The sequence below is a fragment of the Eptatretus burgeri genome, chromosome 17 (assembly GCF_056783735.1).
Source record: "Eptatretus burgeri isolate ZD-2024b chromosome 17, Ebu_testis_v1, whole genome shotgun sequence".
Taxonomy (NCBI): domain Eukaryota; kingdom Metazoa; phylum Chordata; class Myxini; order Myxiniformes; family Myxinidae; genus Eptatretus; species Eptatretus burgeri.
The window spans coordinates 19,725,714-19,742,301 of NC_140977.1; the positions used below are offsets into that span (position 1 = coordinate 19,725,714).

At 43.4% G+C, this 16,588-nt stretch overlaps 1 protein-coding gene across 1 annotated transcript in view; it reads left to right on the forward strand.

Moving 5' to 3' along the window:
* LOC147009482 (uncharacterized) overlaps positions 1-16,588 on the forward strand; it is a 132,380-nt gene that overhangs the window by 79,180 nt on the left and 36,612 nt on the right. The window contains 1 exon segment of the mRNA XM_085861764.1: positions 712-822. Coding sequence (XP_085717890.1) covers positions 712-822 — 111 coding nt within the window.

Below are 16,588 nucleotides of genomic sequence, written 5' to 3' on the forward strand. Positions count from 1 at the left end.
GCAGGAATTTAGAATTTGGCCATGGTGTCAGTGATTGCTCGCCTACTCTTCTCCCATTTAATGTCCAGATAGTTGTTCTGTGAGGATTGACTTTCGAGACGAAAAAAACATCAACTCGTCACATGTTGTATCGGAATTGTATGTAATTTGAGAAATAATGCAGGTTGGGGAGAAAATATTTTTCTTGCCTTGTCTTTTTTGTTGGTTGTGATTTTGGGTACTGGTCTTCCTTTTCTTCATTTGAATGCAGCACAAGGCTGCACGAAGCATCATTGGCTTCAGACTCGTTTGGTTCGGGCAGGAATTTAGAATTTGGCCATGGTGTCGGCGATAGCTCACCTACTCTTCTCCCGTTTAATGTCAATCCGAGGGAGCTTCACTCATTGTTGTGCAATGGCGATACTGGGTCGGAATTTGAATACAAGTGAGTGTGTGTAACTCGAGGCCATCCTGTCAGCCTGTGTGGTGGTGAAATTCTGACTGAAGTTGTGGTCAGGCAGGAAGAATGTCATAACTGTGAGGCGGTTTGTGCAAAAAATAAGGCTTTTACACGATGTTCTTCCTGTGGGGAAATGTTTTATTTTCTCTCCTCAAGGAAGATCTGAAATTACTGATTTTAATCAATGTTGATTTTGCTATTTTAGGGGTATTGAACCAGCTCTGAATGTGAATCAAGACTGCCTGCATTTAATGAAAGCTATTTTTTTCCAGATTTATTTGTGAAGGTGGAAGTCAAAACTGAGCATGACATTGATGTCCACCTGGATCTCCCAAAGCCTCATGATTCCGATGCTTCTTTCTTTGGGAGCCAACCCCATGAAGGTTTGTGTCAATGCCTATGCATTTTTCTTTGGACAGTTGATGATTAATTATGGTGTTAAGCAAAAAAACCCCTACGTTTTGATTTCATTGCTTTAAGAAATAACCACGAAGGTACATCAATTTCACAAACATCCATTATCTCCTCTGTCATTAGGTGAAAGATTTGAGCCAACAATTATGTAATACACCACGTGCCTCGGCTCTGATCACAGATCTCCAAAAATGCAAATGCCCTGAACTCACACCTCTGATTTCTTCTTAAATCAACTCTGCCTCATGCGTTCCTCACACTGACCTCGTGCGTGTGCTCTGTCAATCTCTCATTCTATCCAGTATGATGCTCCCCCATGCCCTCTCAAAATGCACCAAGCAACTTACCTCTCGATCATGCCAATGTATCCACCGCCTCCAGCGTGTGGCCGACTCGCACGAATTCTGGGAAGGCTGTGCTTCTGCCTGCTCAGATAGCTTCTGACGTCACGCCCATCAATCATCCCTCGGGGGCGTGACTTCGCCTGTTGTTACTCTTTGAAGGTGGGACTTTCTGCCCGCTTGGCACGTTTGCTTGTTTCAGGAACGTGTTCCCCACCTTTTTCCCCGATCTTGAAATATAAGAACAAAGGCAAAAATCACAGAGGGCAATCACATACTGGGGAAGCTTATTCTTAAACCCTATCTAATTAACGTGACACCGCCCCCCTCGTTTGGTGACATGTTACACTTAAGCTCACAGGTTCCCTGCTTCGTTACATTGAGATGCCTCCTATACGTCCACAGACCAAGGAACTCCACACAATGCTATATTCCCGATTAAATTCTTCCATCTACCCCCACAACTGTAACAATATTTATTTATATATATATATATGTATATATATATATATGTATATATATACACATTAATATATATATGTATATATATATATACATTAATTTATATATATATATATATATATATATATATATATATATATATATATATTGTTCCAGCTGTGGTAATTCGCAATACACCATAAAGAGTCCTTAGATCAGTTATGACGCTAAGTTTATGTTCAGATAGTTCGCCACCGTTGTTTAAAGGGAATTCTTCGTGTTCACCGGGCTGCGACTCTTTGAGATAGCCGTTTTTCTTTTTCTATTGTTATTTTGAACAAACCTCCACGCAAGCAACAAGCCGCGTTGAAAACCGTCAAACGAAAAAGGAAACCAAAAGAGTTCCGATGGGCGCGCGGATTTTTCCTGCCTGTTTCTCCGAGGAGTGTGACAGAGGCAGGGGGGGGGCAGCTCGCCGCCGATTGGTGGATGAACAGCATGAGGCGGTCGGGGTGAGGGAACGCCCCCTTTTGGGAAGCTTCCAGAAGAGAGGTGGAGCCAGAAGCGGTTGGGGCGAAGGGCGGAGCCTCAGATTATAAAAGGGCGGACGCGCACGAGGCTCGTTCTCTCTCTGGTTCATGAGCTCTTGCCCTGTGGTCCGTCATCCTTTGTCTGTGGTCCATGAGCTCTCGCCCTGTGGTCCGTCATCCGTTCTCTCTCTGGTCCTTGAGCTCTCGCCCTTTGGTCCATCATCAGCTCTCTCTCTGGTCCATGAGCTCTTGCCCTGTGGTCCGTCATCCGTTGTCTGTGGTCCATGAGCTCTCGCCCTGTGGTCCATCATCCGTTCTCTCTCTGGTCCATGAGCTCTCGCCCTGTGGTCCATCATCCGTTCTCTCTCTGGTCCATGAGCTCTCGCCCTGTGGTCCATCATCCGTTCTGTCTCTGCTCCATGAGCTCTCGCCCTGTGGTCCATCATCCGCTCTCTCTGGTCCATGAGCTCTCGCCCTGTGGTCCATCATCCGTTCTCTCTCTGGTCCATGAGCACTCGCCCTGTGGTCCATCATCCGTTCTCTCTCTGGTCCATGAGCTCTCGCCCTGTGGTCCATCATCCGTTCTCTCTCTGGTCCTGAAGGCCTTCTGCCCTTCAGTCTTTTCTTGTTCGGTCGTGGGTCGTGAAAGCACTAGCAGCAGCGCCGGAGAGAGGTCGCTGACCACGCCAGGGGCCCGAGGTCAGGCGCGGCTACTCAAGGCTGTGTGGAGTCGACGTCGCGACCTGCCCACCGTCGCGCCACGAGGGCGCGGGTAAGACCCTTCGGTCTCACGGGACCCGTTTGGTCCTCCAGGTTCCGTGCCATAAAGGTTTACGAACCCCATCTACCTCCCTGCCTATGGGGAGGGTTTTTCTTTGTTTTCGTATGCATGCTGTGGCGCCGTGTCCTGTCAAGTAGAAACTGTGTAAGTGATTGTGCTTGTAAATAATAATCGTAGTCGGTGGTATTGCTTTTGCTTCTATGTGCCTGTACATTGCATGACTGCCTTGGCTGAATATGCGTGTGCTGTTTAAATAAATGTCCTTGTGTGAAATGTATCCCGTTCGTCGTCTTTTTTTCCCTTTTGAAAGTGCCATCTTGAATCGCACAGGGCAATCACTTACTAAGTAGTGGGTTTTGTAATCACATACTTCGTTGGGGAATAAATTAGTAGTGGGTTTTGAACACCCGAGTAATGAAGAGCATCACATCCGTCGAGGTCGGCGATAACGCCGCTCGGTTATCACTGTAGCACGGAACGGACCGCTTAAGCGGTTCGTGTCCGAGGCCGACCTGCGGCGAGGTACAATCGCCCGGTCGACTACTCGCGCAGGTACTTAGGTAGGTCGGATTTGGCGAGCAACCCTATCCTGCGCGGGTGGGCAATTCGCACGATCGTGGTGAGGTTAAACCCCCACCCGTGACTGGTTCCTGGCGGTAGTTCCAGGAGGGTCAGGACTGAATTGTCCGTTCTGGTGGGTGACGCGGTTGCGATTGGAGTTACGCAATCGCTCGCACGCCAGGCGGGCCAGAATTCGTAACTATATATATATATATACATATATATATATATATATATATATATATATATATATATATATATATATATATATATATACATACATACATACATATTGTTACGGCTATTGCTACCAAGTGTATAATGTTCGGGTTAATCCTCGTTTCTCCTCAGAAGAACCGAACCTGGGGCCACCGCTCACAATTAACTTTGTGGTGCGGTGGGTTGCTTAACAACCACGAACATCAATCAGTTAACCTCGAGTTCCAATGTCCATCGTCTAATGTGCCGTTTAACTCGAGGTCACGTGGCCTCCTGACCAGGGAACGCGTCCTCAGCGATGCACCAATCTTATCTTGTTTAGATCTTAAGTAATGCGGCTGAGCGTTCACCGCTGGTGCATGCCGACTGTGACAGGTTAATTAGTTTTGGAATTATAATCTCCCAGTCCATCTAGGTTCGGACAATGCTGGATCAACGGAAGGAAATGACAAGCACGGCCAGGTTGAAATGTCAACAATAAATTTATTATTAAGAAAAAATAAACTGAAGAACTTTTTATTTCCTTGTCGAATAAATGGATGAATTCAAGTCAATCAAATGTTCAATCAACAAAATAATATCAAACAAATATTGAAGTCAACAAGCGTTGAGAGAAAAATGGACAAAGAGCAGATGCTTATCACTGTGCCTTACTTCACAATTAAACACGAGACATGGGTACCCAGCAGATCATTCAGGGGGAAAAGAAATCCGGTCTCGGCTTACCAAGGCAGAAGTCGTTGTGCTTCTACTAAAATAAACCAAAATGTGAGTGTGCCTTGATCCACTGCCAGCGCCCTTCCTCACCGTGCACCCACCCACAAACAGGCTCGAACACCAATCGATGTCACGTTGTCACCCCTAGGAACCAGGACCACCAAGAATCAGCTGTGCCAAGAGCCAGGTACAGGGCAGTACCAGCAGGAATGGTCCGAATGTCACCGACCGTCGTTGCTGCTGTCCCCAACCATCAGGAGCTGCCACCAACCGTCAGAATCTGTAAGGAGCTGTCTCCAATGGTCAGGAACTCTAAGGAGTTGTCTCCATTGGTCAGGAGCTGTCATTAGCTGTCACCAACTATCAGGAGATGTCACCAACTGTCAGGAGCTGTCACCAACTGTCAGCTCCTGATGGTTCGTGACAGCTCCTGACAGTTGTTGACAGCTCCTGTTAAGAGCTGTCATCAACCGTCAGGAGCTGTCAGGAGCTGTAATGAACCGTCAGGAGTTATCAGGAGCTGTCACCAACCTTCAGGAGCTGTCACCAACCATCAGGAGCTATTAGGAGCTATCACCAACCATCAGGAGCTGTAACCAACCGTAAGGAAGGCGGTCCTCCCGTCCTTTTTATAGACGACCAGTCTAGGAGGAGTCTCAAGCAGACTTCAGCCAAATCCAGCTTGCTTATTGGCGCATCACTGCACGTGACCTCCAACCATCAATTCTCGCGATCATTCTCTCCTCACCATCGAAAAAGATGCATCTCCCAATTAACACAAGCCTTGCTTATGTTCGGGGCATTAGACGAACGCCAGGAAGCAGCCATTTGCTGGAACAACCGAGCAAAAACATGACGCACTCACAAAACATCAACGGGCAGCCATAACCTCCTCGTTCAGCCTGACACAAACAAGAGCCAACCAGCATCCATAGAGCTGCTGAACGGGGCATCAAACGTCGATGAAAGGAAGGCTGGTGTCGAACGTCAATGGAAAAAGGTGGTCCTGAGATAAGTGATCCGAGATCACAGCCATATTTGATCGTCAGAATAACTGTTCAGGAAAAGCCCGCGGTGTGTTTCATGACTCAAATGTCCTGAAAGTCCAAAGTGAAAATGATTACCAGAATAAGTAAATATATTGACTATTTCCAAGCCAATGTGTCTTGATATGTGTGGGAATAGAATGAGTCTCTGTTTGGCTGACAGCTATCTATCACGTGCATGAACAGTGGATATCGCTCATGCAGAAATGAAAACTCACAGAAAATCATACGTCATGAACGCGTCGGAAAGAAGAAAAGGTTATCCCATAAGAAAGAAAGGGAATCTGTTCTCTACCCTTCTCCAACACATCAAAGTCTTGGAATCTCACCAGAAAAGGGGATGGGTCAATTCTGAACATGCATTTATGGAAATAACTGTTTGAAGACCTGGATGTTGTGTGCAATACTCGGATCCGATTCTGAAATCCATAACCACATACATACATACATATATACATACATATATGTATTGTTACGAATCTCTGCCCGCCGGCGTGCAGACAGCCGCTTTTTAGCCGAAAGTCGCGACTTTCCGGAACAATGCCGAAAACCTGTCACGGGTGTGCTCCATGCGCATACCACGGCCTAGTCAATATTCTACCCACGCGCGACAGGTCAATCGCCGAATTGCCGATATACCTAATTATTCGCGTGGGCAGCCTACCGAGAGACCGTACCTCAGCGAGGTCTGCTCGGACACGAACCGCTTGAGCGGTTCGTTCCGTTCTGGGATAACCGAGCGGGGTATTATCGTGAGACCTCACTGGACCCAATTCTTTTATCGGCTATCAAAAAGCCCGCTACCATTCCGAAATGCAATATGGCGTTTCAACGGGGAAAATGACACGACGAACAGGTTCACATTCAAATAAGCACATTTATTATTTTACATGTATACAAACAATCATGCAATGAATTGGTGAAACACGCATGCAGTTGATTTGTGATGAACGCGGGACGAGACCAAGACGCAAGCAAGGCGAAGCGCTACAACCGTCTATAATTAATCATGTACAGTCACTTCACAGTTTCTCGACTTAACGGGACACGGCGCCATAACTTCCACACAAATAAAAGCAAGGAAAAGACCCCCTTAAAGACAAGGGGGTCAGACTGGACCCCTTTAGGGTCTTTATCTCCAAGGAGCTTGGTTGACCGAAGGAACTCCAAGAGGCCGCCGCAGGTTACCTCCACCCACGTGGTGACTTGCTCGGGCGTCCCTCTTGGACCCTCTCCAGACCTCCACCGACTGACTTCCACTCGCCTCTCCACTCGCTTCTCCACTCGACGACTTCCACTCGCTTCACCACTCGCTTCTTCTCGACGCTGCGTTCAGTGCGCGCTTTTGTCTCCACGGCGCCTCGCCCCTCCCCCTCGCCCCTCCCCCTCGCCCCCTCCCTTCCAGTACGTGCGCGAAGCTTCCAGAAGCAGGGCGTTTTCCTCGCCGAATTGGGGCCTTTCCTTTATGTCTTTATAGCTTTCGTCTTTTCTGCACGTGTTTGTCGTTGGGGGGGAGGGGTGAGGCCGTCGTCCATTCTCCCCCGAAGAATGCCAGGCTTCTCGCAACCGTGCTGAGGTGGAAATGCGGTGGTGGTGTGGTTGGCGTTTTGTGGTGGTCTTTATGGTGGTGTGGCTGGCGTTCGTGGTGGTCGTGAGGGTGGTGTGGCTGGCGTTTGTGGTAGTAGTGAGGGTGGTGTGGTTGGGTGGTGGTGGTTAAGGTGGTTGTTGTGAAGGCGGCTGTTCGTTGTCTGTGGGGATGTTGGCGGTTGACGAGAAGGTGGTTGTGGTGATTTGTAGTTGTTGTGGTTGGTGGCGCTTTGTGGTGGTAGTAATGGCGGTTGGTCCAAAATAATGATAATAAAAGAAAAACGGCTAACTCAAAGATTCACAGCCCGGTTACACGAATAAACTCCATTAGACAATGGTGGGGAAATCTATCTGAACACAGACTTATCGACATAACTGATCTAAGGACCTATATGGTGCTCTGCGAATTTCCACAGCCGTAACAATATATATATGTATATATATATATATATATATATATATATATATATATATATATATATATATATATATATATATATATATATATATATATATATATATATATGTATATACTTGAACTGCTTAAATTTCAGTAAAAACTGAAAAATGGGGGAGTTCTAAAACTTTTGACCAGTAATGTGTGTATTGACATATATATATATATATATATATATATATATATATATATATATATATATATATATATATATATATACATATATATATATATATATATATATATATATATATATATATACATATATATATATATATATATACATATATATATATATATATATACATATATATATATATATATATATATATATATATATATATATATTGATATAGGAAGGAGTTCCTTCGGTCAACCAAGCTCCTTGGACATAAAGACCCTAAGGGGTCCAGGTCCAGTCTGACCCACTTGTCTTTAAGGGGTTCTTTTCCTTGCTTTTATTTGTGTGGAATATGTATATATATATATATATATATATATATATATATATATATATATATATATATATATATATATATATATATATATATATATATATATATATATCAATATCAATACACACATTACTGGTCAAAAGTTTTAGAACACCCCCATTTTTCAGTTTTTACTGAAATTTAAGCAGTTCAAGTCCAGTGAATAACCTGAAATGGTACAAAGCTAAGCGGTAAATAGCTTGAGGTTAAAAAAAATAGTTTAGGTCACCAAAAACTGAAAAATAATGTAAATTTCAGAGTTGTTAAAAAAGGCCCTTTTCAGGGAACAAGTAATGGGTTAGCAACTGCAGCTGTTCTGCAGAAATGGAAGTAAATTAAGCCTTGAAAGTTGATGCAAACAATTCCTCCAGGTGTCCCAAATTTTGTTGATTAGTTACAAACCCTCTCTCTGTATAAAAGCAGTGTTGGAACAGACTGTGTTGCTACACCCTCTGAAGCATTGTTTGGACAATATTGCACTGCAGGAAGTAGAATATTGCTGTCATAATGGCGAGAAAAAGACAAGTAACAAAGGAAGACAGACAGACCATTATAATCCTTAAAAGTGTAGATCTTTCCTTTAGAGAAATTGCAAAGAAGCCAAGGTGTCAGTGAGTACAGTTTCCTACACCATCAAAAGGCACTTGGAAACTGGAGGAGACTCTGACAGGAAGAAGTCTGGCAGACCCAAAGCCACAACACAATCAGAAGACCAGTTTCTGAGAGTCAACAGCTTGCCTGATAGGCGACTCATAGGACAGCAGCTTCAAGCTCCGCTTATCACCGGTCGAAGTAAGAAAGTCTCCGTTTGAACTGTGAAGAGAAGACTTTGAGCTGCAGGTTTGACAGGTGGAGTGGCAGTAAGAAGGCCATTGCTAAGATGGCAAAACAAGAAAAAGAGGCTTGCCTGGGCCATGAAGCACCGCCAGTGGACCACTCAAAACTGGAAGAAGGTCTTATGGACCGATGAATCAAAATTTGAACCCTTAGGTTCATCACGCAGGGTTTTTATATGCCATCAAGTAGGCGAAAGGATGGTTCCTCAGTGTGTGACACCAACTGTCAAACATGGAGGAGGAAGTATGATGCTCTGGGACTCTTTTGCTGGATCCAGAGTCGGCGACTTGCACAGAGTGACTGACACCCTGAACCAAAAGGGCTACCATAGCATTTTGTAGCACCATGCAATACCCTCTGGTCTACGCCTCGTTGGTCAAGGGATCATCCTGCAACAAAATAACGACCAAAAACATACCTCCAGGCTATTTCAGAACTACCTAAGAAGAAAAGAACAAGATGGTAGGCTTCAAGTCAGGGAATGGCCAGCACAGTCTCCAGACTTAAACCCCATCGAGCTGGTTTGGGATGAACTGGACAGAAGGGTGAAAGCAAAGCAACCTACAAGTGCAACACATTTGTGGGAACTTCTGCAGCAGTGTTGGGAAGAACTTTCCGAACAATATTTTATTTTCATTGTACAAAGCATGCTACGAGTTTGTCCGGCTGTTATATCTGCAAAAGGTGGCCACTTTGATGAGTGAAAATCTTGGATTAAATTTTGTTCAACAAATTGATTCCATGATTTCTTTTTTATCTGCAATTGCTTATTTGTTCTGTGCTTTAATTTCAGAGTACATTGAAACATTAAACTGCTTAAATTTCAGTAAAAACTGGAAAAATGGGGGTTCTCAAACTTTTGACCGGAAATGTATATGTGTAGTCTCAACGAAGAAGCCGATTGATCTTGAGGTCAAATTTCTAAAATCGGCATTTTTCATCTGATTGACTTGAAAGTTGAACAAGATTTGCAAATTGCGTCACTGAATTGGGAAACCAACTATATTGAGATCAAAAGGTCAACGGTCAACTCAAGGTCAAACTTATAAAATTAATTTTCAACTGAAAAATCATCAATTTACATCCTATTGACTTGAAGGTTGAACAGGATTTGCATTTTGCATCACTGAATTGGGGAAAGCAACTATTTTTGAGTTCAAATGTCAAATCAAGGTCAAACTACTAAAATCATCAAATTTCATTAAAAAAAAATCGTCAATTTTCATCTTATTCAGCAGCAATTGCATAGTGCATCACTGAATTTGGAAACGAACTATTTTAGGTCAAAAGGTCAAAGGTCAACTCAAGGTCAAACTTCTAAAATCATCAATTTCAATCTGAAAAACAATCAATTTTCATCTCATTGACCTGAGCTTTGATTAAGATTGTCAATTTTAATCTTAATGAAATGTACAACTTGATGCATCCATGGCAACCTTTGGAGATGGGTGTGGATTTTGCAAGTATTGTGCTCTGCATAATGTCTTTCTTGTTATCTTGCCAAAACGAAGTTTTTGCAAGATATGTTAGTCAGCTTGTATGTTTTGTTTTTTTTTGTTTCTCTGTAATCATGTATAAAAAATTCTGCAAAGCACAGTTATCATTGGAAATTTTTGTAACTTCGCATATCAGAGGCCTATGGACGTCCCTTTCAATGCATAAAATTTTGAAGGTCAAGGTCACTTTGTCGCAAATCAGGGGAGTCGACGAAACCCTTATTTTTTGAGTAATTTTAATTCGATCGTCTTCAAACTTCATGGGAATATAGTTCATGGTCTGGCGCTCAGCTGATTAATTTTTGGTGGCGATTGGCCTTGACCTTCATGGTTAGCGCCTCAGGTCAAACATATTTGACCCCAAGGTCAAATTTTCAAGTTTTAGGGACCATATCGTGTAGCACCTCAAATTGAACACCTCGATGAGTGCTTTCAAGATATGTCAAGCTTGAGACGTTATGACGTCATTTGGTGACGTTATGAGGCAAACACATATTTTTCATGGTTCCTCTAGAACGATTCTCATCGGAATCTCTCGTAGGCAGATATTCCTCAAGGAGTCGCTCCTGGTGGATAGCAGCTCTGTTCACCTCAGTGTGACCTTAAAGAAGTCACACGTGGTCACCTTTTCGCAAGATACGGGTCACCCTGCGGGTGACATTGGTTTATTTGTTTGTCTGTCAATTGCTTGCAGGTCACAATTTTAAAACGATCTTCACGAAACTTCACCACAAGGGTAGAGTTGGGGGCAGAGTATGAATCAGAAATATTTTCTCGACTGAACTACAAGACCCACGCATTGCACTTTGTCCAGTTAACCCACTATTCATGAGAGGAGAACCAACTACACGAATACTAATGAAATATCTGCCTGGGGATAACTATGTTGGGTGCTGTTGCATTAGAGGTATGCGGTTTTGCAGAACCGCAACACGACCCCCACCTCCCTTTTGTTGGACTTGACCCGAGTCCTTATAAATTAGTGTGGCATATACGTAAGTGTAGTTTCCCCTCGTACGCTTTACCTATGGGTCCCTGAGTGCGACATTTCAAATACATGTCCCGAAAATAATAAACCTAATGTGTTGCGTATCGAAGCTAGCAGACCCATACAGACATCCTTATGCTACATTTCCGGAATTGAAACGAAACATAAACAGGTGGGTTACAACTCTGTACAGTTCTCATATTTACATTGCCCATGGCCCAGGACCTGTGAATCAAAGGAAGGAAACACAGCAGATGAAAAATTCAGGGATGAGTGCAGCTGCAGGTTTTCACGCAGCCTGGCGTCTTCAGGGCCCTAAATGGTCCTTTGTTTTTCCTGGTTGCTGGAGACAACTCACCCTAACACGGCAGGCCACAGGCCATCCCACAGTCCATTTGAACTGGCCTTTATCAATCATGGTTCCCAGGCTGTCCAAAAAGTCCCCAATAATGCGGCTGCCTGCATGGCTGTCCCTCCAAATACTTTCATAAACAAATGGTCCTGGGGCGCTTGGCAATGTTCAGCGATGGTATGGCAATGCATGGGTAAGTGGAGTGCAGGCGAACAAAGGTGTGGGCAAGGTATGGCAAATGGAGTCAAGACAGAGGCATGGCAAAGGCAGACCAGGTAAGGTACAGTAGGTCAGCATGTGAAGCTGGCTAGCCTTGTGGTGGTCTTGTCTGGTGGCATTGGCCGGTCCGAAGATGGGTTCGGTCCTACCCTATGGTCTTCCCCCCCAACCCCATCCTATTGCCTGTGCCTGTCCTTGTCCATACCCCCCTCCATTAGGTTGTAATAAAGTAATTAGATTTTTATTTTTATTTTAAATATGTGTGTCCCGAACCCTCTTACCATCTTTGTTCAGTTAACCTGTCCTAACCGTTCATCCCCAATCCCTAAGGTCCCTTTAAAGAGCATAAATCCTCTTTGTGGAGACGAGGTGCTGAATTCGGAGTCAGAGCTCCTGGGATTACAGGTTTCCTGGGTCAAAACTAAGATCCATGGTTTCAATGACATATTGGATGCTGCGATCTTGTCTGTACCTGTTTGTGCTGAGAAAGTTTAGGTCACGGAGAGATTCACTTACCGTGACAATGATATTCATGTCTCTGCTGGCTGTGAGCCAGAGGTCAATAGATGTCTGGGTTGGGCCTGAGAAGTTATGGATTCAATGGATCATGGGGTGTGGCACTGCCAGTACCTGTGCAGGAAGACGAAAGTCCGAGTCTTCAGGTCCTTGGTGCTTCCAGTCTTGCTCTACGGATGTGCGACTTGTAATATTGTGGGTGGAGGCATATCAATCAATGTCGCGAACAGTGACGTTCTAGTTTTATTCTAACATGGCTGCCTGCCCACGTGACCTATGACATCATATATTTAAAACCCAACTAAAACTGAGAAGTCAGTCACATATATAAGGTGTCCCAAAAAAATATACAACTTTTAATATGCTTCGTTGCTCATAAAAAAGCAGTAATTTTGTCATTGATGCTTCATTTCTTGTTGCAGAGACCCTGAAGTTTATTTTGGTACCAAGCAAGCACCAGAAAAATGCCAAGACTGACCGTACAACAACGGACGAAAAGTGTCACACAGGTGCAACATCTTTACTCGAGACATTTCGGTAACCACTTGCGCTATGCACCAAACTTTCGGACAATAAAGTGCACAATCGCAAAGTTTACCAATGTGGGAACCATCTGTGACCTTCACAAGGGTTACAGTGGTCGGAAGAGGACAGGTCGTAGTGAAGAAAATGTGGAAATGGTGAGACAGGAGGTCGTTCAGAGTCCAAAAAAATCGATTCGACGACTTTCTGCCGAGACAAACATTCAGAAGAGCACCGTTCAGAGGATCCTTCGCCAAGCCATTCATGCCTTTCCATATAAAATATAAACGGAAACGGTGCTTACTGATCAAAGGAAACGCAAACGACTAGACTTTGCAAATTGGTTCTCGGGAAAGTTGGAAGAAGATGCAGACTTCCTCAAAAAACTTCACATGACGGACGAATGCCATGCTCACTTGTCCGGGGAGGTAAACAAGCAAAACTTTCGGTACTGGGGAACTGAAAATCCTGGTAATGCATCAACTGAACTGGTGCCTCGATCTGTTCTCAAAGTCAACAAGGCGTTTTCTCAACCAACATTTTGAGGGCCGCTTTATCTTCCTCTACGAAGACGTTGAGTGGCCACCGTATTCTCCTGACCGTACTCCTCCAGACTTCTTCTTGTGGGGGTATCTCAGGGACAGGATCTATAGAAATCCTAGGCCTCAGACTCTTGATCAGCTGAAGGAAAACATCCACCGAGAAATCCAGAACATTCCTCAGGAAACGTTTCCCAAAGTGATGGAGAACATGACAACGTGTTTGCAGGCAGTGATCGAACAATGTGGAGCCTACGTCGAACATGTGGTCGAAAAGAAAACGACGATTCTATACCAAAATTTAAATTTTGGTGGCAATTTTGACATTGGTACAATAAACTTCAACCTTTCAGCTTTCTATCCAGCCATATATCTTTCAAAAAATATACATGTTATGACCATCCTCTTTGCAGATGAAAAGTTGTATATATTTTTTGGACACCCTGTATATATAAGGTTTGTTTTTAGATCCTCATGGAGGATCTCTCAGTCTTACTCACGTTGTTGTTCTTCGTCTTCTTCTTGTGGACTTTTTTGTTTCACAGCCTACAGTTTTCATCGAAACTTCCTGAAACTTGGCATATATATGTAAAAATACCTTGCGCAGACAGTAACCATCTCCGATTTTGAAAATTCCTCCGAGAAAAAAGGTTATGACGTCAAAATATCTCCGCTAATGGAAATCGCCTTAAAATTATCTCCGAAACTAGGCAAGCTTTTTGAATTCTGTTTGCGGGAATCGAACAGGGCATTAGCAGAGATGAATTACCGCACAAATGATACATCACTATGACGTTGTATCAATTTTTATGACGTCATTCCTATTTTTGACATTTTTTGTTTCACAACCCAGAGTTTTCATCGGATCTTCGTGAAACTTGCTATGTATATGCAGAAAGCCCACGCGCAGGCAGTAACCATCTCCGATTTTGGAAATTCTTCCTTGAAAAAAAGTTGACGTCATAATATCGCCACTAATGGAAATCGCCTTTACCATGATCTCCGAAACTAGGCAAACTGTTTGAATTTTGTTTGCGGGAATCAAGCCGGGCATTAACACAGATAATTTATCGCAAACCTGATACATCACAATGACGTCATATTAGTTTTTATGACGTCATCATGAAGAGGACGAGGATCTTAGCTCATTTAAGCTTGTTCTATCCAACATGGCTGCCAAATCACATCATTGATGAAGTCAGTTATCAAACTTTTTTCTACATGAGAAGTTGATCATACCTGTGAAGTTTTGCATCAATCTTATTCAGCCGTTTCAGAGGTTTTTTTGAAGGTTTTTTTTTTCACTTCGGATGGCCACCACACCACATCATCAATAAATTCATCAATTTAATTTTCTTGACAAATTAATTCGGACATGACCCTCAAAATTTTTCCTCTTCATCGGATAAAGAATTAGACGCATCCAGTTATGATGTCATCGTTATCAACTGTCATTCCCATTGGGGAGTTCCTGACGTGTGCCAATTTTCAATTTTTTGTGCTGTTCTAGTTTTTATCTCTGCCACCGAAGGTGGATGGAGCAGATTGGGTGTGTGTCACGGATGAAATGTTTATATTTTGGTGAAGATCCAGATCAAGATCCAGGTAATATACGTTTTTAAAATGATTCTTCACGATTGAGAGATAGGGTCAAAAACGATGTAACACATGATGTCTCAAACAGCTTTTGACAGATACGTTTGAAGCTTGGTGGATGAGTTGGGTAGGTGACAGTAACATTAGATTGACAAGAACTGATTTGATTTTGGTTTAGCTCTGGATGCAGATCCTGCCGATCAGAGGCTACAAAACGTAATCTGTTCAGCCTGGTGGAGGAATGCACTCTATCGAGTGCCCTTCTGATTTACTTGAGCAGTTTGTTTCACACACATTAATAAAACTTATTGATCTTACATATAAAGCTCAGTTCTTGTCTGTGGGTCACAAGCACTGCCCATTCTACAGCCCACATCCACAGCTCTACTCTCCCCCAGCGTCACAAGCACCACCTATTGCCCAGACAACAACTTTCCCTCCAGCGGCCCAGAAATCGCCACCATCTTTTTTGTCCGCATAGCTCTGAGGCTTCATCGGCCTCTGGTGTACATTTGAACACAGAACAACGTGTCATCCATCTAAAATAATAAGTGTGTGTGTCGGTGTCTATCTCCTCCATAACTCCAAAACCATGAGACCGAGCAGCCTGAGACTTTGCAGCATACTAAGGGAACTCTAAGGGAGTGCATGAATGAAAATTGGGTGTTTTGGTTCATTCAAACATGCGTTCTGAAAATAATTAATGGCCTTATTAAATTAGCCTTTAACAAGGTGTCAGCCCTCTGTCAGGTTGCTGGGGTCTTAATTCACCATTTTTTTTTTGTCCTGCTCAACAATGCCTTGACTTTGAATAGGCCAAATGATTTCTTCACGATAAAGCACTCAAATGTTTTTGTATTTTTATTTTAACTTTCCTCACTTGTATATCATCGAATGCCCCATCTTCATACCCACGAATCGCTATATACATCACAATGGTTATAAATGCATGGAGACACCGGTGTTCGTGCTTTTATTTCGTTTCCGCACATGCGATAACTTCTGGAATCTCATATCGTGAGCCGAATTTCCAAATTTATACGACGGAATTGACCTGAGCAACAGTTACGTCTGCTAAATAAGTGTTCATTTATCCAATTCAGAAATTGTTTGACGCTCCGGGTGTCTCCGAGTGTTCTTGGCTTTATTTACATGCCACATATTTCCAATCACTAATCACTTGCAATGCCAGTGTGGTCAGATTAAACACTGTCTGGAGACATCCGGAGTATGAAGCAATGTGCGAATTAAACAAAGGAACACTTTTTTTAGTGGTTGGAACTGCTACTAAGGTCGCTTCCGCATTTTAAATTTTGAAATTCTGCTCAGGGTAGGAGATTCTGAAATGCTTTTAAACATCCAGAGTTCTCTTCGCACATTGTTTGACACTCTGGACGTGTATGGGTTGTGGGTATATCCGGATGTGTCCTGACAGTGTTTATCTCCAGACGTTGTTTGTCTCCGGATGCTGTTTGTCTCCGGACGTTGTTTGTTCC